Source organism: Nestor notabilis, unplaced genomic scaffold (genome assembly GCF_000696875.1).
Source record: "Nestor notabilis isolate BGI_N333 unplaced genomic scaffold, ASM69687v1 scaffold2325, whole genome shotgun sequence".
In the NCBI taxonomy this organism is placed as follows: Eukaryota; Metazoa; Chordata; class Aves; order Psittaciformes; family Psittacidae; genus Nestor; species Nestor notabilis.
This window is the reverse complement of record NW_009927659.1, coordinates 8,572-32,459: the sequence shown is the minus strand read 5'-3', so window position 1 is coordinate 32,459 and position 23,888 is coordinate 8,572. Positions and strand designations below refer to the sequence as shown.

General features: G+C 38.9%; 1 protein-coding gene across 1 annotated transcript; it reads left to right on the top strand.

Moving 5' to 3' along the window:
- Positions 1-4,455: 4,455 nt before the first annotated feature.
- PDXK (pyridoxal (pyridoxine, vitamin B6) kinase) lies at positions 4,456-23,595 on the top strand (the record flags this gene model as incomplete). Its single annotated transcript, XM_010014132.1, has 10 exons — positions 4,456-4,510; positions 11,652-11,756; positions 13,822-13,905; positions 15,825-15,871; positions 17,481-17,566; positions 18,199-18,244; positions 20,861-20,972; positions 22,066-22,202; positions 22,648-22,714; positions 23,465-23,595. Coding segments are annotated over 10 exons (852 nt in total), but the record flags the coding sequence as incomplete, so codon positions are not given.
- Positions 23,596-23,888: the final 293 nt, after the last annotated feature.

The following is a 23,888-nucleotide window of genomic DNA, read 5'->3' as shown; positions in this document are numbered from 1 at the left end:
TCACCGCAGGATCCTTTTTTTAGTTAGGAGGGGAAGAAACACAGGTATAGGCTTATTTACAAGCTGTTATATAGAAGCAGTAAATAAAGCCTCATTGTCCATTTCATAGTAAGCTCAGTTCTCACACTAATCAAATATCATCTGAAGGCATTAGTGATGATATTGGCAAAATCCAAGTGGAGTGAGTGCCTTCAGCTTATTTACTCAGAAGTGCCAGGAACACATACATGCCTACACACACACAAAAATGACAGTTTTAACACCCAAATTTGAGTCATTTTGCAAATGTGGCAGACTGATAAGCAAAGAAGTTCAGGAAGCAGAGGGAAAGTGGTGCATCAAGGAGTATGAGGTGAAACTGTCAGTATCTCACTAGTCATTTGTCCCACAGGTGGACCTGGCAAAGTGCTACTTGCCAGTAGTTTCAGCTACTGCCATCTGCTGTATTATTTTAAGCAAAAGGTAGAGACAACTGTGTGTAGAGAGCTTTGTTGAGTCCTGGATGCAAGAAAGGGGACATGATCAAATCCAGCTGGTTAGGCAGTAAAAGAAAAACAAACTATATAAGGCAAGGACGCTGTGTCCTTGACAGATAGGGAAGTAAGCTGGAGGGCAACAAATTGTCAAAGACAGGATCTAGCTGACCACAAAAATCTCGGGTATGTAGCAACGAGGGCGGAGATGACATTTAGCTGTGGACCAATGATGAGCTCAGCATTTGCAATATGTATGAGGCTTATTATTGTACCTATATAATGACAGCTTTCTGATTGAATAAACTGAGACTTGTTGATCATCATCGGATGTGCTTGTCTCCCGTTGGTCCGACAAGTGTGTATTTTGGTGGACTGTGATAAACCGTGACCAGACTGAATTTGACCTTTGTTGACTGAAATTAACAAAACTACTGTATAGATCTAACTTTATATTTATTTACTGTTACACTTGTGGTCTTTGCTGAATTACAATATTTTGGTTGCTCGTAAGATACAGAAAGGTGGTGAGGTGACAATTTAACTGGCATGTATGTATTTACTTCAGAAACATGGAGAGGTTTATTTCTGTAGGTAGGAAAAAAAACATCAGTACCTATAGTGGACTGATTTAAAATCAACAAATTAAAATAAGTAATCTAAATATTTTTTACATCAATAAGCAGTAAACTTGATATAAATAATTGAGTTTAATCCTGTTCTGAGTTTGTAGTTTCTGGTAATTTTCCGAAGGAAAGGTTGATTCTTACTGGTTTATGACACAGGAAAAATTGTTGATATCCAACTAACTGCATATTTTCAGGTGATATTTGGTGCTTTTGTGTGCAGATATGAGACACTTTTTTTTCCCCTTCATTTTTTTTGATCATGATTTATCTGATTCAATACACTTGCTCTGATTTCAGTTTTCTAGGTCTGTACCTACAAAAATAATGTATTTTTAATTAGGTAGCTAAAATTCACTTAAGATTTATTTAACCTCTGGTTTGGGTAGAAATTCAGAATCAATGCTTTTAGTTAGCTCTGCCCAAGAAATTAAAAATACAAATATAAATTAATAAGATCTAACAAGACATCTTTTGAATACATCACCCTTTGGAAACGAGAAAAGTATTTATCATTCAGTGAATCAAACTGTTCCTGATATGTATGGTCATTTAGATATGCAAGGATGATAGTTCCTAGTACTGTTGTTTAATCAGTTTAAGGAGGAAAATAACTTTTCCTTATTCACTTTAAATGACAAGCTTGTTAAAATGAACTAAGCAAACCAAAATTAAGACACAGTTTTCTCTGTAGTGGTAGAAGTGGTGATTGCTGTCAAAAGCTGCTTTTATTACTTCAATATACCCTGTTTTCAGGCCATCTGATGACTAAATTCCGTGACTTTTCAATGCAGTTTTCCTTGGTAGCAAACTTGCTGGCTTACCATGATTTTAGCATTCTTTCTGACTATTTTAATACTTTTTACTAAGCCTTAACATCTGTTACTCTCATTTCAAAGGTAGTACTAATTAGGGTTTTTAGTTGTATTTCATTTTTAAATGACATTTTGTCTTTCAATTACTCTGTTTCGATAAGAGTCTTTGTAAAAGGCAATTCCTTGGACTAGCATGGCTTATTTTGAGGGTTGAATCAAAACTAGAGGATTTTGTAATTAGATGTGTTAGATTAGTCATCTATGTTTATTCAAAACAAAACTTTAGAGCAAATTACAAACTGCAACAGAGTAGACTAACCCCAGTAAGTGATTGTCTGGAAACCTTCAAAGGTTTTTTAGACAATTTTGCACTGATGAGAAAAGTGAGAATATCGAGCTCCCTCACAGAATTTGAGCTATCTGTGACTTTTCCTCAATTATTCAAAAGCACTTTCTTCAGCTTTCTTTTACCCAGCTGTACAGCTCAGCTAACCTGGCACTTAGCTGTCTCTGAGAGAGGCGTCCTCCCTTGTATTTTCCCTTCTGCTGGTTGAAGCAGACTAACTGGCCAAAATAAACCAAAAATCTCTAATTGTACAGAAAAGCTTGTTGAGAAATCAAATGGTAGCTGGTGCTGGTGGAGACAATAAAGGAGGACTGTTTTTTTGATGACCATCAGTTGCTGTAGTGCTTATATGTGTTGTAGAACAGTCCTCCCTACAACCACTTCTGCATGCTCTTCTCCCCTAAAGCACTAAGTGTAAGCCTGGTTAGTTAGTAAATCATAGTAAGTATGTTCTGTAGTGTCAGGTGTCAAATAGTCAGAGAGACATGATCTGAATATTGGACAGAAATGGATTAATTCATAATTGTTGCCAAGATTTTTGAAGGAAATAAGAACTTCTTAGGTCTGTTCATTGCAGGGAGGGGAAATGAATGTGGGATGACAGTCTGGTTAGAGACAGTATTCTCATTTATTTCTTTGAAAAGCATGTGCAAACACAGAGGCTGAGGTCGTAACAGTATTGCCATGTTCTCATCCCTTTAATTCCAGTGCCTTTAAAATGAAGGTGAAACAAAAATAACCCAGGGTGAGAGTAGTAGCTGAGGTTAATTTTAACTTGATCAGTCTACAACCCACCATTCTGTCTATTATTAATGTAAAATTACTTTCTGGTTAGGAATTAACAGAAACCTCTATTATATTATTAAAGCAGAGACTTACTCTGTGAAGACTTGTGTTGACTCTGAGCTGTGAAATGACAAATGCAGCGCTGCGGGCAGAAGGGACTACCTGTTGCAGCACATACCTCCATTTTGTAACAGCCCAGTGTTTGAAATAAGAGCTTATCACTTAATGGCTTTCACGTGCAAGAGCAAGTACATGCACAGGAAAAGTCTAATGTCTGGCACCGTAAACCCAGGGATTTTTAATACATGATTAAAAGGGAGAGGCATGCATCTTGGTGAAAAACGTGACTGGCAAAAGCTTCATTTGTTCATTCCCACATCAGCAAATTGTCTGAAAGTGGATCATAAGCAGTGATGCATCATTATTATTATCTCCTGGCGTGACTCACTGAGCCATACATAGCGGCTCTTCTTTTGAAGAGAATTCTTACTCAGAGCAAGTAGGATATGGAAACAAATATTATATGTCAGACTATTATATCACTGTTGCATTAGAATTTCTTTCATGGCAGATAAAAATGTCTAAAAATGGCTTGAGCAGCAGTGCCTTTCTGTATTAAACAGGTATTGCTTGGTTAAAAATCCTCATTAGTTTTCTCCTGATTTTATGCTCTTATTTTCATTATATTTATCTCTCTTTGGGCAAGAAGAATGTGTTTCTTGATTGTCCTAGCAAATTCTTGGATGTTTAAGTATTTGGATTGCTGATAATGCAAGGTAGCAGGTGGTTTTTGGAGCATGCTTTGGGCTTTTTTTACTTTGTTCTTTTAAGAGCTCTCTCCCTTTAATTGCCTAATCATGTCCCAAATTAATTCTCTGTTATTTCTTTCTATTCTCTTTTAGTTTTAAAGAAACTGCTTGTGACGTCCAAGTTATGGCTCATAACACTGATCCCTTTTAAGATTCTTCCGTTCCACTTTTAGAAAGATTGGCTTTCTGGAATGCTAACAGCATCTTCCCTCCATATTTTGCGTTAATTAAGTACCTTGAAATTTAGACTGCTTTTCTGGCCAAGAAGGATTAGCCAAGGCTTTCTTCAGGGCTTCGGTCACTGCTGCTAGACCAGTCTCTCCATCCTGATCCCCAGATGAACTCTAGCCTGAGGATCCAGAACCCTGTTTTTCTGGTGCTGCTTCCAATGTCACTTTTGTTCCATGTTCTCTGCTGTAGGAAAGTACTGCATTGTTTGTTTATGCTGAATGTCTGTTGGCTCAGCTTTCATTTTAAACCAACACTCAAGATTTTTAAATATGCACTGTGAAATAAGAGTCCTTTCTTGTGTTTTGTGATGTTGATAATATGTTAACGAATGTGTGTTGTTAAAAGAAATATTCCTGTGTTCTGTTACAGGTTTTGGGATTTGAAGTTGATACGGTGAACTCTGTCCAGTTTTCAAACCATACAGGTAAAATTTTACATGCATCTTCAGATACCACCCCACAGTGACTCAGCAATACTCAACGTGTGGCTCACCTCATCACAGGACAGTGGAAAGGAGATCAGTTTTATGTTTTCAACCACACTTTCAGGATATAGGACAGAAATGTAATTTTCATGTTTTCAAGTCTCACAGAAGTCTGGATTTGGGATTAGGGCATGATATGATGTGGTAATGTCCTGTTCTGCTACGGAGTGTGGATTTCTTTTGTTAGGCAGTAATCTAATTAAAGTCAGACAATGAAATAACATGAATACTGATCTCTACGCAGGCAGGCCTGTGAACAAGGGAGTCTTCAGTACTGTTCCTCTGTCTTACAGCTCCATGACACTCGTAATCATATTACCAACCCAAGTATCAGAAGACTACTGAGCTAGACATAATGTTTCCTCTCTTCTTCTGTCCACCCAGATTGGCTAGCAAGTATCCTAAATTACATTCTGAAGGGAGGAAGGGAATGGGGTGTTAATACATTTGGGTGTATTTTCACTTGGGTTCTAAGCCTGAACATGATGCGCTCACATAATACTTTTAGACCTCCTAACACTCACAGTGCTAGAGGACTTCATTTTTCAAAAGAAATCTGAAATTTATGTTTATTTTAGCAGCATCTTTCACCCATAAAGGCGTTCCAAGTGACTTTCCATTTTTGGATCAATAGAGAGAGATCTACTGTCATGGTTGTGGCAGGCTGGTTGTGGGGAGATCTGCTCTAGATAAAGGAATTGTAGGGGTGTGTAAAAGAAATAATCCAGGAATAAATTCTGACCTTAACATCTTGGAAAAGAGCAGAAATTGTTTCTGACAAACAAAACAACCAACCAAAAACAAACCCCCCAAAAAAACCCTTCCAAACAAAAAAGCAAGAAAACAAAACCCAAAAAAACAACTCACCAAAAGCCAAAATATTAAAAACCTCAAACACCGCACCCACCCAAGACCCCTCCCCTCAACAGCAGCCAAACAAAACCAAATAAACATATCAGCACCAAACAATGAAGTTGCAATAGTTTACTAGTATCTCACACATACAGCTCTGTTAATGAACTGCGTTTTCAGAATAGAGAGTAGACCAGGAAGCCTTTATCCACTCTTATTATGTGAGCTCCATGCAGCTTTCGGAATGTTACAAGATGTTCCTATCTTGGGAGGAATTCAGTGCCATGCTGGGATTAAGAAGTGAATGTTTCAAAGGTATCTAGAAAGCCATCTCTGCTAGTTGAGGAAGGGCACTAAAGAGGTAATAATCAAACAAGGGGTGGGGGTCTTGCCGGGCTTAGGCAAAAAGCTGCTTGTTTTGCTTGTACACTTTGGCACAGTACAAAGGTTCTCTCACTTTTTTAATTGCTACTTAGACATGACGTATGTCTTCTTCATGTTTCTTTAATGTATTTAGTTTTTCAGCTTTGGGGGGTTTGTTGTTTAGGTTTTGAAAGCTGGATAGAACTGTGGTAATCTTCCAGAAATTAAGCAATTTTTTCACGTGAAGTAACTTGGCACTCAAAATGGATGAGCACCTGTCATTTGTTGGCTTTCAGTTTCAAGACTAAATTAGCTTTACAGGGTGTTAAAAGAGCTTAGAAGAGGTGTTACTGGACCATAAACTGAATGTGTCTGAAGGTAGGGAAATTACATTACCAATAGGATGACCAGGTTCTTAAAACAGAAAAGAGGGAAGATCACATCTGGAGAAAGGTTACCAGTGCTTCACTCAAGGTTTGGCAGACAGTGAAGATAGAAGAAGGAACAAACCAGTGATCATCTCCCCACCCTCCACCTCAAGAGGGCCTGTAGCAACATCCCAAAACCAAAACTATCTCAAAGATCACAAGTTTTTAAAGTATTTGGAACTTTTGTTTCCTGGTGTTTAGAATTCACTTCTATTTTATTCCTCCCTCCTATGCCCTTTGTAATCTCAATTGTCTTAGAAAATGTGTTTAAAAACCCCAAAGATTACTGCAGAACCTCATGACTTTGGGAAGCAGAGTTTTCAGAAGAACATCACAATATCATAAGTGTTTGGTACTTGCCATGTGTGAATAAAAGGAGATTATATTTAGTAGTATTGGTCATTTGGCTGGAAGAGAAAGGAGCAGAAAAGAAGGGCACATTCCCTTATATGACAGGTCTGGTTTTACAACACTGCAGTTTTCCCATTAAATTCTTTATACCCTTTCTTACATTGAAGGATAGATTCTAAGCCCAGTGGTGTTGCACCTCCTTTTTGAGAGAGGCACATAGGAACATGTGGTGGCCTCATATAAAGACTTTTCCAAGCTTGAACATTTACATGTTCCTGCACACCAACTTGCACTAATACCTGGAAGTCAATGTACAGCTGCAGGGATTAGAAAAAAATTAGAAACAGCTGGGCTGTGCTGTGGCTTTTGAGTGGAGCCCCCAATACACAGGAATCATGTGCTGGATGAATGGGTGGAGGTAACTTGATTTTCCTACAAGATCTTATGACAACTCTTTCTGTGGTTATCATTAAAGCTGAAGGACAGATTTCTGCTTCAAAATCTATCTGTGACCTTTAGTTTCTGAAAGAATGCCACGTACTAGAGGGTCACAGGTAGAAAACTATGTGAGATTTTGGACATGTTTTTTTCGTTGCTCATACTCATCTTTAAACTGGGTCATGTCAGCAAAAGGTAAAACTCAGAATCTGTGACGTAACAGGCTTGCTTTGGTGAATCATTACTGGTTTTTTTTTCCCTGTCGTTAAATTAGTATGATACCAGGGGTCTATTTCTGCTGACTTCTGCTCGGAAAATACAGCGTTAGTCTCTGATAATCCTGAAATTTGGAAAATGCGCTTTAAATCAGTCCCCCTGGGAGAACAGTTTGTCAGGTTGCTTGGTGAGGAACTCTAATCGTGACTCACCCTTGAATGGCATCATGCTTCATGTACAAATAAAAGAAGCTATTATGCAACCTACAAAGATTCTGTGCTATTTTACTGTATTGTTTTCAGGAGTATTTCATCATCTGATGTGCAGAAATAAAAATCTAGATTTTATTTTCTTGTCGTTGATTTTGGAGGTGCATTTTTAATTCTTCAGTGATTAGCATTTTAGTTTTTAATTGGTAGGTTAATGTTAAGCCTATAATGTGCTGACTTTGCCATCCAAATCCTACCCTTGAAACTGCTCCAGAACAAATAGCCTGTTGGGTAGGTTTGTTGTGGGTTTTTTTCAGTTCTTTATTTTTAAACAAAACACTTTCCCACTTAGTGGGTGTGTAGTAGGTGGTTAGGTTGGCTGGAAGGTCTAATACATGAAATTATAATTATGTTTTGCTGATGTGATTCTTCACAGTCTACCACCTGTACACAGTCATTCACACCTGTGGAATGTGGGATGAAAAGAAAAGATCTCCAGTCATGCATTAACACTGGTAGTATTTTACTCCCACATTGACCATCTGTAAAAATCCAGTGGAGAATTTGGCACTCTATTTCTAACTTTGCTGAAGGCCCCCTGGTAGCTGAACATTAAGTTGTGTTTAGTCCAAGTTGTTTGCCACAGTTTGCATGTGGATTTTGTAACACAGCTGGGACCAGATTGCCTGCCCATCATGTGTCTTAAACACTAGATCTTTCTTCCTTTTTCCCATGTAAAATACTTGGTTATTGAAGTCACTTGGAATAGTTTTGCAGGCAGAGCCACAGGAGGAACTCAGACGTCAGAACAGAATGTTCTGGGTTAGCAAACAAAGACATCTTACGTGCCTTACTATTCTTAAATGGTAGCTTGTTTGGTTTTTTTTTGGGGGGGGGAGGGGGGATGTTTGATTTTGGTTTTTTCTTTCCTTGTATGTCTGGGATTTTTAATCTTTTATTTTCTTCTTGTTTTTGAAAGTAATTAAGAGGCTTATAAATACATTCCAAAGGAAAAAAAAAACAACAACCAAGACATAAAAGTATGTGAATTTATATTTGGTGCCATATTAGCTGCTCTCTTGGTTGTGATTCTGGGTTTCTTTCTTTTTTGTACTGATGAATCAAGATATTTCCTTGGAGTCTAATGAATACATATATCATTTTAGAGGGATAAGTGACAAGAATCATCAGAGCTTACCTGTTCTTCATTCTCTTATCTCCTAAAAGCAAATATATTGAAATAAAAGGCTGTAGCACAGATAAGCATAAGGGGTATAAAGATGTTTAAATGTTTATGTTCACCTGTGTGTTTAAAATTATTACTAATCTGGGATACTAATGCAGTCAGTCTGAGCCAAGTGCAGTTTTGTAGATCTGTATCATGATTTTCAGTGTTCTCTCTGCTCCCTCAGTTCAGCACTGAGTGGAATTATTTGGTGGTTTTGTAACCAAACAAGGAAGACTCAGCTTTCTTCCTTTTTGCCTTTCCCCTCTCAAGGCAGTCTCTCTCCTTCCTCAGACCCCAGATTATCCATCCTTCAGCTAGTGAAGCCCTTTATTTTGAATATAAGTAACTGGCTTTTTATTCTGTCCCTCTAGAGAAGCTGTTTTTTTGGTTCCAGTAGGAGAGTGGGATAAATCCAGGGTCATGGGATTTGCCTGTTGTTGATTATGGTACATGAACTTACACTGGGGAACGGGTTTAGGGTTGTTCCCATCTTGCTGCCAATTTTGATTTTGTTTCTTTCTTTTTACTCAACCATGATTCAACTCCTAGTGAAATCACAGCTCTCTGAAGAGCCAGTGAAAGCATTACCCTTTTTCTTCTGTCTATATTGCTGGGAGTTTCCGTAAGGGTTTTTTTTTTTTTTTCCCCTCCAGCTATTGTGTGATTAGACTTTAGGTTGTATTAAATGTGTAACCAGGTGGTAAAAAGGATCCTCTAAATGCCCTTGGAAGTCATTGCTACAGAGTTTGTGCCTCGTGTAGGTACTTCACCATTTCCTGAGCTAAACTACCTAACATTTTATTCCAGTATTTATTTCTCTCTTTCAGTGGAGGATAAGTTTGACACGGACCCTGTGCTGTTTAAGACAGCTTGACATAGGAAGGTGAACTTTTAGTTAAATATTGAATGTGCAGAGTCTCTCTGTAGGAATGGCTCCTGAGAATAGATTGTCTGGACAATCTATCACAGTTGGTTTTATGGCCATGTGTAAAATGAATGACTGCTCTTTTGCCAGCTGATGTTGATTCTGGGTGATAACTGCACTTGGTTTTATTGGTGGGCACAATGGAATAAAAACTGAAAGAGGACAGATTTAGATTAGATATTAGGAGTAAGTTCTTTAATACGAGGGTAGTGTTCAAGGTGAGGTTGGACAGGGCTTTGAGCAACCTGGTCTAGTGGGAGGTGTCCCTGCTTATGGCAGGAGGGTTGGAACCAGGTGATCTTTAAGGTCCCTTCCAACCCAAACCATTCTGTGATGCTGTGAAAATACTCTATTGTGTCCCTGTGTGGATGGCTTTCCGGTGCTAATAGAAGTAGAGATCTGGGGAAGAGGAGAAGGCAGATTATTTCCTCTGAAGCTGCACATGTGACAGAACAAACGTCTGCATGTGTGTTAAATAAGCTGAGTTTGTAGTCAAGGGTTCCTCATATACTTGGGGCTAGATAGGTGCCTAGGTGTTGGGCATTGCTATTCTGAGTATCACGGTGTTCTGCAGTGGAACTACAGTCCTGACATACGGGAATCCCTCACTTTGTCTGTTTCTCCATAGAGACTTTTGAAAAAGCATTTGCTAGGGAGGGAATAGTAGTGGCTGATGTGAGTCAGTCCCTCAGCCAGCTGGCAGCGAGTCATGTTTTAGAGTCTAGGCCCTTATGAGCTGAGAAGAACAAGATGATCCATCTGCTCACCCTGCTGTGGGTGTATTTGCATTCATAAGAAAGAAAACTGAAAAATGTGCTTATCCTAGGCTCTAGGCACCTTTTGGCAGTTACTCTAATAACACAGTTTGGAGTGATAAAGCCAACAGTTTTTATCACAGAATTTTCTAATGCAAAGAGCAGAAGTTAAAACAAACAAAATTACCATTATCTTCACATGGTGGTGGTATGGAAGAAGATACCTCATTTAACATTTCACTTTTCCGAATTCCAGTTAATAAAAAGATAAGATTTTTAACAAACTCTGGATTTATGGAGGTTGGAAGAATTAAATTGCAGGTCCTCCATCTAATACCATGGAGGAAGCCTTATTCTTGCGTAGAGAGAGTGATGGCTGCCATCTAGATGGGCAGGCTTTGATGATAAAGTGCAAGATGCATTTACGTTTTTCAACAAATATTTAAAGTCTGTCAAGGAAGATTTGGTTGTGGGTTTTTGTTTGGTGTTGTTTGGGTTTTTTTCCTTTGAAATTGGCGAACATGGAGCTTGGTCCATTATTTATTAAAATCAGTTCAGTTTCTCCCAAGTAACTTCACCTTCCATCTGCTTCTCAGCCAGGAATAATAGGCTTGTAGTTCATAAAGATCATTCAAGGATAAGAGCGTATGGATGTTATTTGTCTGTTTGATACTCATTTGCCTCCTCTAGGATCCTCAGCATTAAAACTGTGCTATTTTAGGAAGGAAATCTGTCAGATGCCATTGTATGTTTAAAGAGCATCCATGGCAGTGTCCTGTGGTTGCTTTATTTGCTATATGCAGGTCCCAGCAAATGCCACATCTGAGGGGTGCAGCAGTGCTGCATGCCTGTGTCCATACAGATCCACAAGCCCATTTAAGCTTGTCATCTAGCTGTCAATCTTGTTCTTATTTTATAGTATAAAATAACAAAAATTGATTATACTGACACCTTCCTCCAGTGAAATCTGAAACATGCGTTGGTCCACCTCCACCCAGGAAAGGGATGGTTGTATAAGCTCCATGAGAAAACTTGCAGGAGATTTTGTGTGCTCTGCTCGATTTGCTGCTAAATGGACAGTCTAAGACTCCAGTGTAGTCACTCTAGTTCCTTTGGGAAACACAGATGCTAAGAAGCAGTTGAGCACATTAACTGTTCTGCTGGCAGCAACTTTCATTTGACAACAGTTTTATGGGGGAAGAAATGGAAATGCTTTCTAGTACTAGTATCTGATACAGTCCTTCCAAGTGTATAATCTATGTGATCCTAAATAGAAAATCTAGCTCTTGAAATATTATCTGGCATTTACTTTGCAGGTTATGCCCACTGGAAGGGTCAGGTGTTAAATTCAGATGAACTTCATGAACTGTATGAAGGACTTAAGCTGAATAAGGTCAACCGGTACGATTATGTGCTCACAGGTAAGAAGAGCTTGTTCCTTGGAGTTCCCATGAGATGTAAACAGAAGTAAAGGAATATAAACCACATCCCTCCTTATTCAAAACCAAGCAATTGCATTTTTCCCTACTTTGATTCCTCCTGGAGTTTTTTGTCTGTGTATTACAGTCTCACCTGCTCATGCTGTTTAGCTGGAAACAGTGTTCTCCAGCCTGGTAGGTAAATTGATCCCCTTGTATAGTTTACAGACTTGTACAGGCCAGTCATGTACAGACTTAATTAATGTTTTGGGAGTGTCTCTACTGAAAAAAAAGATGAGGAATGTCAGAGTATTGTTTTAAAATTTATTATGAAGGCATGAGTTTAACCCTTCCTCCTAAATGAGCAGTACTGGTACTCTCCAGTGCTATACCATGATTTTATACATGGTTGTCCTTATTTTTTGTACTTAATCTTTCTAGGGCAGTGCCTTGGATATAGACGAAGTATAAGCAGGGCTGGGTTTTGTTTTTTGCCTCTTGTCCTATCTCTTGATTTTTATTTTTTTTTTCTTTTGTTACTATGTAGGTCCTTTGAATGGATACAGTTCTGCAGGACATAATGACCAGCATCTTTGTTTGCTTGCCATTCGGCAAGCAAATATATGACTATTTATATATTTGCTTATAAATACAGACAAAGAGAATTTCTTGTAGAATGTTTTATAGAAAGGAAAAATTCTATGTGCGGTTTTTTAAAAATCTGCTTCTCATCTAATACTTTTTCTCAAGTGTAGTTTACTGATTGGGTTTCACCTCAGTAAGAGCTGTGCATCTGGTGTAGATTGCAGTATCAATTTTTTATAGCTGTGAACAGTCACTTTTTAAAGGTAAACAGAAATATATTGCCAGATTTTATTGATTTAATTTCATTTATGCACATGCAGGAAAGTGCTTCATTCACAGGGAAAACATTAAAAATTTCTCTGGGTGTAGCTGGTTATACAAAATAACACTTTGCTAACTTTTGTAACTGTTAGTTATGTGTAGATCTTCGTGTATTTGGTTCACTTAGAGTAAAATACTTAAGGTGAGAAACTCCAAATCAGTGTGATTTTTTTGAAACACTCCTGTCAGTAATGTTAATCGTAGTCTGGTTTGGGTCTTGTTTTCAGACAGTCTACCATCACTGGTTATTTTAAAGAAAAATCTCTGCTTGGCTCTTTTGACTGATTAACAGTATTGACATCAGACAAAGCATTTTGTCCAAAACTCTTGGGAACTTTTCCCATTTCTCTGCAATATCCAAGAATTGATTAAATTTGTGAGTTAAAAAAAAGAAAATCTCAAAAATGTGTTTAAAAATATATTAGTGGAATGGACATTTCCAAGCTGAAGGTTTGAAGAAACTACCTTGCTAAAAATACTACTATTAAATGAACTAAAATCAATGAAAATCAAATTATTATTTAATAGATGTTGTAAATAAAGCTAATTCATAAAGTATATAAAGAAGCATCTATAAAATAAAGAAATTAATGATGAAATAAGAATATTGTGATTAGGGCCTTGAAATATAATAAAATTTATTTCCAGCTTATATCACTGCTAAGCCTAAAAATAGGAATTTTATTGGTATATCAGCCATCGCTCTAAAATACTCAAAATTAATTCTCCATGGAATGAATGTGTTGGACCAACATTAATAATAAAAAAACCTGTTTCAAACTAGAGTATATGAAAATTATGTGGAATTAAAAATATTTATTTTCTAGATGATAAACAGCACTGATTCAGACTACTGTTTTGAAGAAAAATGTTTTTTCCTTTAATCCTGACCTTTTTGTATATTTGTTCAAGCATTTCGAAGTTGTATGAGCCCTTCATATATAACATACTTGGTAAATGGATTTTTAAGGTTATATTTGTAGTTGTGCAAACACTATCTAAATTTGTCTTCCACCTGTTATTCCTGAATGAAACACTAAAATGCCTGTGTTCTAAAAACGTATTGTTCCAAAGAATGAGAAATGTGCAGCATTCCTATCTGGGGAAAAAAAAGTGCTTGTGAAAACAGACTTCAGAAGTGTCTTTTTTTTTTTTCCCAAAGGGTATACAAGAGACACATCGTTTCTTGCAATGGTGGTTGATATTGTCCAGGAGTTGAAGCAACAGAATTCTGACCTAGTATATGGTAAGGATGTATATTATACTACTTTCTGCTTCAGCAATGTACATGCCCATCATTTTAATGTTTTAGGATGAAAACACTGGTCTGATGTTACCCAGCGTTTCACAACCATCTTGCACTCTGATGTGGCTGGGATCAGCTGAGGCTCTTCAGTGAAGATGCGTTTCAGCATTGCTTAAGTGTTGAGGAAGTCAGGTTTTATTTTTATGATTCTGTGCCTTTCAGTATTTTTCTTGCATTGTGCTGTCCAAAGGAAAATGTGCCCTGAGGACTGATTGGCTGTATCAAAGAATGACTTGTAAAATCCTAGCTGGTGCTTTTGTTTGTAGTTCAGAGGCATATCCTGTAACTGCTGGTAGATAAAGCCTCTCCCTGATTTCCAAGTCAGTCAACAGCAGGATAGGCTATCTCATGTTGCCCTGCTCTCGTTTCATGTTGCATCCCAGAAGTGTCTTTCTATATCTTATAAGCTTCATAATTTAGCTTAAACTGAGGCTTTTTTAACTCAACTTTGGTGCCCTCTGCTAAGGTTGCCTAGGAGCACTCAAAGAACAACAGACTCTAGCAACTGCTGTTGTTGACATGTCAAGTCAGGCTTTAAACATGTGATAAAAGATTCTCGCCTTTCCTTCCTGACTCTCTGCATGTTTCAGGACTTTTGAACATAACCCAGTGTAGGCTTGAATTGAGCAAAATGTTTAGAGTGACAGGGCAAAGTCAGTAAGAATTTAGTGGGATAAGAAGCTGTGAATGAAGGTTTGAGCCTGTCACCTTCAGGTTCAGTAAACTCTGTGGTCAGGAAACATCTAGAATGGTTTGCAGGATTTTGCAAGGTGTCGTACTGCACGATGTGATATCTGACTTAACAAACCACAGTTCTCATTTAGAAAAATGTAGTGGAGATATCTCTGTGAACTCAGGGTTTGCTGCTTTTTAGCTTTTATTAACACTTGTATTGTCAGCTTATTTGGAGCCTTCTACTAGTAAGTAAAAGCTAAAAACTATTGGAGTACTAGCAGAAAGAAACATTTAGCTCTATAGAACAGGAAGGAAGTGATCAGATGATGAGAGTGAAGCTAGGCTTCTAAGATCTTTTATATTTAAGAAATAAATTATACTGTAAGGAAAATACTTTTAAAATGTGAAATAAGTTACCCTCTTTTTACTCATAGAAACTTCCTTAAACCCTGATCGAACATAGACTTGATACTTTTCGATCTGTATTTCTTTTGTATCTTGCTAAAAGCTTTTTTTAAAATTTTAATTACAATGAACAATGTTCCTTTTTAAGGTAGAAGGCTAGGCTGTTTCCATCCTCACTTTGAAACTGAGGGCACTTCGAATGTGTTGTTAATATACTGATAATCCATAACCTGTGCCAAACGTGTGTTGATAGGAGTTTATGTACTTCGGCATGGGTTTTTCTTCTTGTTTCATTGTAATACACACAGCACTTTGGTGTGTACTTATGGCATGTATCTTTTTATGCTAAAGTGAAAACAGAACTCTTCACAGCTATCAGCTTCTCCCACGTTTCTTCCCCACCATACTACTATTCCAGAGTTTTGGGTTGGGGAGTGAAGAGGAGGGCTTTCTGCATATTGCATATCAAAAGCCCCTTTACTCCCATTAGTCAGACCCTCTCATACTCATCACCTTCAGATATAATACATGGAAGGAGATACGGAGAGGGTGCCTACAACCCTCTCACAATTGTTTTAAGATGCATGGTCTGCTCTTTCAGAAATGGCAGTTGCCAGTTTTAAGTTTCAGGTTGAGTGTGCTACAAGAGCTGTGAGAGTATATAAGCTGTAAGGTGCTCAGTGCTGTTACATAGCTCCTACTGTTACCTACAACTTTTCCTTCCCACCAGGTCTCTCTAACTGTACCCCATTTCTAAAGCTAGATTTATTCTGTTGCAGTATGTGATCCAGTGATGGGTGACAAATGGAATGGAGAAGGCTCTATGGTTAGTACCTACCTGTTTGGATTCTCTGTATAATGAGTATTTGCTATATAAAGATGTATAAAGATTTACTAATTTTAAACACCAAACCTAAGCTACTTTACCTAACTCTGGATTTGAATCGCAGCATCAAGAAAGTTTGTTCTTTAATTTCCAGTATTAGAATGATGGCTGCATAGCTATGGCATTATTTCTAACTCTGTTGAGCAGCAGGTGGAATACAAACCATGTCAGCAGGAAAGTATCATCCTGATCTCCGTCTTTGTCGCATTGGAGTTCCCTCATCTGTCAGGATCTCTGTTTTGGCTGGTAGCCCAGCTGGCATTGTCAGTGATCATGTGAATTGACATACCACTTTAACTTAAATGAAGATGACTTATTTTGTGTGAGATCCAACAGCTGTAAGGTGTGGGGCTGTGATCAGTGACAGAAAGGTTCTGTGTGCCAATACGAGGCTGCATACTGACAAAGAAGCATTCCTTTTTGATTAAAACTATCAAATTGTTTCAGTAAAAATGCAGTGTGGGAAGAGATCTGCAATAGTGGTTTCTTCTGCCTTAACTAGTCACTCACCATGAATTCTTCTTTGTCCCTGTACTTTTTTATAGTTTACGTGCTCATAAAAGTTTACATAGTGGTCAACACTGTGGTGGGGTTGTACCTGTTACTTATACAATTGGAATGGGAGACAGTAACACAGGGGCACACAGAATCATAGAATGGTTTGGGTTGGAAGGAACCTTAAAGATCATCTAGTTCCAACCCCCTGCCATAGACAGGGACACCTTCCACTAGACCAGGTTGCTCAGAGCCCTGTCCAACCTGGCCTTGAACACTGCCAGGGATGGGGCAGCTACAGCTTCTCTGGGCAACCTGTTGCAGTGTCCCACGACCCTCACAATGAAGAATTTCTTCTTAATGTCTAATCTAAATCTCCCCTTTTCCAGTTTAAAGCCATTACCCCTTGTCCAGTTACTATAAGTCCATGTAAAATGTCGCTCTCCAGCTTTCCTGTAGGCCCCCTTTAGGCACTGGAAGCTGCTGTAAGGTCTCCCCTGAGCCCTTTCTTCTCCAGACTGAATAACTCCAGCTCTCTCAGCCTGTCTCCGTAGGAGAGATGCTCCAAACCTCTGATCATCTTCGTGGCCTCCTCTGGACTTGCTCCAACAGGTCCACGTCCTTCTTATGTTGTATGCATGCACCCTGCCCTGCATAACTTCTGAGACTAACAGAGAAAGTAAAACATGGACAATAGGGGGTTCTGCCAGAGAATATCAGCTACTAGTAAATAATGAACTTCTGTTAAAGGTTTTGTTAAATTGAGTTACAGCAGGTCTCAGGATGGTGAGGTGAGCCCTGTACACAATCTAACCTGAACTCTTAGCTGAGCTCCAGTGTGTACCAAAGCAGCTGATGCTTTTCAGCTTTGAATCTGAAGAACATAAAGGCTTTGTGGACTCTCTTATATCTTAGTTTGTCACCTGCTTAGACAACCAGTCTCCCTTTGCTGATGGGCTGTATGACAGCATGAATGGTAGTTGAGGGAAGGAGAGTTGCAGTCCCTCATCTCAGATACTGCTGACAACATTTGATAATGTTCCTTCTCCCCTAGTATGTGCCCAAGGATCTCCTCCCAGTCTACAGGGACAAAGTTGTACCTGTTGCTGATATAATTACTCCTAACCAGTTTGAAGCTGAGTAAGTACTTATTTCCTTTCATTAACAAACTTGGGGTAAAAGCAGGGGAGACAGATTTTATTCTTTTATTTTGTCTCAGTCTAGATTATTTGTCTCAATATAATGCCATATGTATGTATGTGTTGGGTTTTGGTTTTTAGCTGTTCAAGGAAAAATTTTATTATATGTCAAAATATCAAAACTGAAATAGTTTGGCTCAAACCCCAAAAATTAGATTCAGAAATACCACCATGGGAACATGTCATAGGAGTTAAGAATTTATATTTCCTGCCTGTACTGTCTACATAGCTGTGACTCTTTGGTCAGGAGATAAACTGATACTTCACAGGTCCCTTTAAGGGGAGGAAGCAGCTGCATGGGAGATGAAGAGAAGACATTTGTGAGGGAATTTTATGGTACAGGGACCTCTACAGGAAGCAGGCTAGGACTGATGTGAGTTAGGATGGCTTCAGAAGTGCTGTGTTTCTCTGCACATATCTTTTAAAGACAGTGGTCTGTTATAGCAGACCTTCTAGCTACAAACCCTTCAGGCCTGTATGGTGCAGCCCAAGCTTTCCTCCTTTCAAAGAGTAAAGAAAGCAGTCATTGTCTGGAGTACTTGTGCTTTTTTAAGATTTGTGTTTCATTCTCAGGTTACTCACGGGCAGGAAGATTCACACAGAAAAGGAAGCTTTAGAGGTAAGTAGGCAAGGGGTAGGATGTATATGATCTCTTTTGGTATTCCTGTCTGCAATGCTGCAGTTTGTTATTTGTCTTCAACCTTGAAGTCACTTTGGCCTCTATCCTTTCTCTCCATTTATCATTAAAGCTCATGCACTCCAGGCACAAAACACTTTCAGTTCTAGTGTCAGGCTTCTGGAGAAACTTCCCGGAAGAACCACAGATAAAAGCATTACAGTGGTAATGAGTAGATCTCTGTGAGTTTGTTTTCCTGCAGTGCAAGAAGGGTAGCAGTCAAACATGCTGTGGAAATGCAGTGGTTGGGGTGAAAATGCAGTGCCGGGGTGACGCTGGGCACTAGGAACCTGCATGAGTCGCCCCCGTCTGCTGTCCACAATGTGAGTCGTGCAGCAGCAACACTGAGAGTTAAGGCAGACATTTCTCAGTCTGCCATACAGTTTGTAAGGAAGAGAGCTTACCAGCAAACTCTTACAAGGATTGATTGAATACACTTTGAATCTCCTCCTGACAGTGTTTGTTGGCGCTCTGTTTCTCTTCCTTAAATTGACTCAAAGGGGATGAGACCTGGGTTGCAAAAGAATAGGTTGCATAGATGAGAAGCCAGACTGGGAGTGATGGCCTTCAGGTACTTCCTGGTGAAAGACAGACAAATCCACAGCATTGACAGCTGCTGTCATCACCATACAGACATGATAAATTGTCTGCAAATATACTGCATTGAGATGTAAGGATTAGCAAACTGAGGAAAATAAAAAGCTGCATGGCTTGGTGGTGAAGGACAAAATAGGAATACGGTTTTATTGGTGTCTTGAGAAGGGCTGAGCTCTTTGTTTTGTTGACTGATCAAGTGCTTTCATAATGGATTGATGTTATTTCTTCCAGTTTGGTTTTGAACTTCAAAGGGATACAAAATCTTTAAACAAACAGCAGCTGCAGTGGCACCCTGGAGAGTAGCTGGGGTCTGTGGACTCAAATGTTTGTTGTTTTTTTCCTTCAGCAACATAATGCAACATGGGTTGATTACCATCTCAGGATGGAAGCAGCTCCAGCTCTTTTAACTACCCTTCCACCCTCACCCTCCTGCAGTTTTAGACTACTGCGCTGTGCTGGGCGAGGCTGATTAAACTGTGCTTCATGCCACTAGCTGCTAACTGCAACCTAGTTCTTTGATTCTCATCCTTACAAGCAGAACCACAGTCTTAAGGACAATGCTATTAGCTGGGCAGGAATTAGTTTTAGGTTTGCATATTTCAGCTGTAAAGACAAGTTGCATGTGCTAGATAATTTTACAAGTTAGTTTTCTGACTGTCTGATTCATGTGATAGCTCTTACTTGTGATGAGTTTAAAATAAAATCTGAAGAGATGGAATTATACTTAGGAATGGAAGCATTTCTAAATAGTTGCTTTCAGGATATTATATTCTAATGTCTCCCCAGCTGCATGTTATATATAGATTGTAATAATCCATGCTGGAATTTATCCCCTTCAGAGGTGATAGGAATTCTGCATCTGTTTTCATGGTGACATGCTTTTATTCATTTCTTTAGTAAAACAGTGGCAACAGTATAGTCTTCTAACATAAAATTAAATATGGTGCAATATTAATGTAGAAGGGGCTAAGTCCTACAGCTAGAAATAGTGGTGATTAGGGTGGTGAATTGTAACTAAGAAATAAAATAGAGTTTAATATTACCTCACAGATTGATTATGTCGGCATATGCTGGTGGATTTCCTACCTCTTCTAAAACCCAGCTCATGTCTGTGCAAAGAGGTCTGACAGTTGAAGAAACTTGGAGGCTTAGGCAAGAAAGAAAAGCAATAGAGAATTAAAAAATAGCAGAAATAAATCCATATCATTCAGCTGCTCCTGAGTCATAGCTAGCCTGAGAGGATTTTTAGTTAAAGGCTTCTGGGAGAATTAATATTTTATCTGTGTTTTATGCTAAAATCATAGTTGAAGTAATTCTTTCTCTGTGAAGTCAAAATCTCTTCTGTGGCAATTGATCGTGATGTCAGAAGTAGACTATGAATGAACTTAAGTGAGGAACACACAGAGTGGAAATACACCTGCAAAGGTACAGCTTTTACAGGTGTCATTTGGGATTTGAAACAGAATGAGAAAAGAAGATTGTGACAGACACACTTGTGTCTCTGACTTAGCTCTTTAACTCTTCATTTTTGCTAACTCTTGAAGTAGTAGCTAATTCAGACTTCATGACATGGAGTTACGACTTTCTAGCACCTGAGCTGCTTGTATCTGTGTATTTTTTCTCTTATTCTTTTGATAATATGTTCCGAAAATGTGATGCAGAGGAAAAGTTCTGATCACATCTGAAACAGAGTAGTCTTTTCAGAGGAGCATCCAAAGATAATACGAGCAGAGATGCTTGTATGTTTTAACAAGTGTGTTCATTTAAATACAGATGTTTTGATTCTACTACTTCACATAATTTCCCCTAATTCAATGAATTCTTTGAGTAGAAACTGTTTTCTATCTTTACAAAAGATGCCAAAATAACGTGCTTGTCAAAAATCCTTAGTACTACAAATGATGTACAGTTTAATCAACACACATCTTAGTCACTGATTTCTGTCTTTTTGCACATGGAAAGGTAATGGATATGCTCCATGCCATGGGACCAGAGACTGTGGTGATCACAAGCTCGGATCTCCAGGCACCGCTAGGAAATGACTACCTAATTGCTCTGGGAAGCCACAGAAAAAGTAAGTCACAAACTCCTTTGTTTAACTGTGGGTTTTTTTAACCTGCTCTCTGCTTTCAGTTACCTTTCAAGAAGTAGTTTCACCAGACCCATTTGTAGTGCATGGAAGGCACTTATAGATCACTAAGTGAACTACTTCTTCCACAGTAATATTAGAGAGCAGTAATTCCCTAAGTTCCCTGTGGAAAGACAAGCTGGGAGCTGAGCATGATCATAGCACAGGCAGAGCACTGCCCTCACCAACAGAGCACAAGCCCACAGTGTCTGAATAAGATGAGCAGAACTGGAGTGGTGATGGTAACAGGCCCCATTGACATTCCACTGATCATCGGAGCAAGGAGAGACAAGCCAGATCCAAGATTAATTGGAAAATCAAATCAGAAAATCAGGACAGGAGGGCTCTGCACAGGTAAACCTACAACATAGCTCAGGCAAGGATGCTTTTGCCTGGGCCTGAGCTTCTGTGCAGCTGCTGGGCAAGTTGGCATGTGCGATGGTATATGTTCTCTTTTCTAGTTCATGTAAGGGATCTAAATGTATCACATTCTGGACTGCTGAGACACTGAATACATCTTGATATTTAGAACAGATTCCACTAAGAATCAGTCAGTGGGTCTTAGCACTCAGTATATGCCAGGTCTGGAGTAAGTCTGGTCATTTCGATGGTGGTTACAACATGGAACATGGATCAGATACTCTCTGCAGATGTCTAGAGCTGCTCTTGTTTCTCCATACAGCCTGCACATACTCTGGATTCAGCCCTCTCCATAAATGTATGGTTTCCTGAACAAGCTGCTGCTGCTGTCTAAATGAAAATAGGTGGCTCTCATCCTTCATTGAAATAAAGGTGCTAGCTACCTGCTCCCTCTTAAGTGAAATATGTACAGTATTTAAGTTGTAAAAGCTATCCCAACTTGGCAAAGTTTTGAAAGGTTGCATTTTTTAGAAGAGCTGGTACAAAGTTTGCAATGCTCCTTGGCATCTTTACATGGCAGACAAGAAAGGACTTCAAATCTAGTAATCTCTTTTAAATTATAGTCAATGCTATTGTATTAATTGCTAGATCTGTTACTTAACTGTCTATTTTATTATAGCTAAAGCAGATGGTACCAAGATGACACAAAGAATTCGAGTGGAGTCTCCTAAAGTGGATGCTGTCTTTGTTGGAACAGGAGACTTGTTCGCTGCTATGCTTTTGGCATGGACACATAAGCATCCAAACAATTTGAAGGTTGTGAGAGAAGTTATTCGTGTCTCTGCAAGTTTAGACTATGTTACTTTTTCCTTTATTCCTTTTAATCTATGACATTACTTAAGGATACTTTTCTGTTTGACAAATAAGATGTTCTTCTCTATGGAGAGAGACTGCATGCATGTTTGTAATTGTATTTTTTACCCTCACTTCATAATAACCACTGAAATCAATTTATCAGGTAAATTATTCTGTCTCTTTTCCTTGAAGCACATAAAGTCCATACAGGTGTATGGTTTCTAGTACCTGTTTTGGAAGAACTAAGAGTCTAAATCGTTTCCCCCAAACTCCACATTACATGGTTGTCATCCTGTTTGTGACTTCTCAGTCATGTTTGCCTCTTAATAGCAGTGTTTTTGAAATAATAATATTAAACGAGGCAGCTGGCATTTTACTAAAACCTGAATATGTTATGTTAATGCAGGTGGCATGTGAAAAGACTGTGTCAGCCATGCAGCATGTTCTGCAAAGGACCATTAAGAGTGCAAAAGGTAATTAATTCATATCTTGTTCCCTTGTTCCATCCGGATTTGTCTCAGAAGAAACATTCAAAGAAATTTCTGGGTTTCCTGGCGAAAGGTAGCCCCCAGTGTAGAAGCAGACAGAGGATTTACAGAATGAGAGCTTCATAGTATTGTTCCTTACTGTGTCCTCCATGCCTATTTTTGACAACACCCGACTGCAGATGTCTGTTCAGCTTGTAGTGGGACTGCAGTCACACCGCCTGCACTTGACTGCTTTGCAAAACAGTGGCGGATGAACTTGAGGAAATGCTGAGTTTGACGTGCAAGAGAGCTTCTGTTTTAAGCATCGCACGCTTGCTTTCCCTTGGAGTGCATGTGTTTAGTATTGAGAGGGGATTATCAACCAGTAACAAACTGTCTGTTTGCTGTGTTGGCCATGTGAGAAGCGATTTTTTTGTTTTGGTTTTGGCTTATTTCCCGTTGGAGTTCCCATGCCTTTCAATTCCTAAGGAGGTCCAGATCTGTGGGTTCTTGGAGCATATCTGCGTCACTTTCTAATTAACAGCAGGGCTGTGTTTCTCTCCTGGAGAGGGTGTAGAACAGGGGTAGTAGGAAATCACAGTGCTGCCCTGGATCTCCCACCTTAGAAGCTAAGGGGTAGTAAAGGAGACTGGGGAGGTGAGGAGGGTATTAAAAATAGCGGGGGTAACAGAACAGCAGAGCTTGTTATCTTTTTATACAGCTGTCTTTAATGACATTCTGATGTAATCTTTCTAGCCCAAGCTGGAGAAGGAAACAAACCAAACTCAGCCCAGCTGGAACTGAGAATGGTCCAAAGCAAAAAGGACATAGAAAACCCAGAGATCATAGTGAAAGCCACCGTGTTATAAAGGTTGTACGTCTCCAATAACGCACAATGTATTGATGTCCTCATTTCTTTCCTGTAAATTGTCATATTTGCCTTAGATCTGTGACAGAAACCTGACGTTCATGAAATAGTGCCCAGCATAGGCAGATACCCGCTCTCAAACATATGTGCTGGCCTTGCTCAGTTTTAAAAACAAGTTAGTGCACATTGAAGCATATTACCAGGTATCAAAATGGCTGTCAAATTCACATGGTCTGTGTAATTACCCAGGGCAAGAGAGTACAATGTTCCTGCCTTGCCAAAGACTTAGATGTGAATTTGCTAATGGAATGC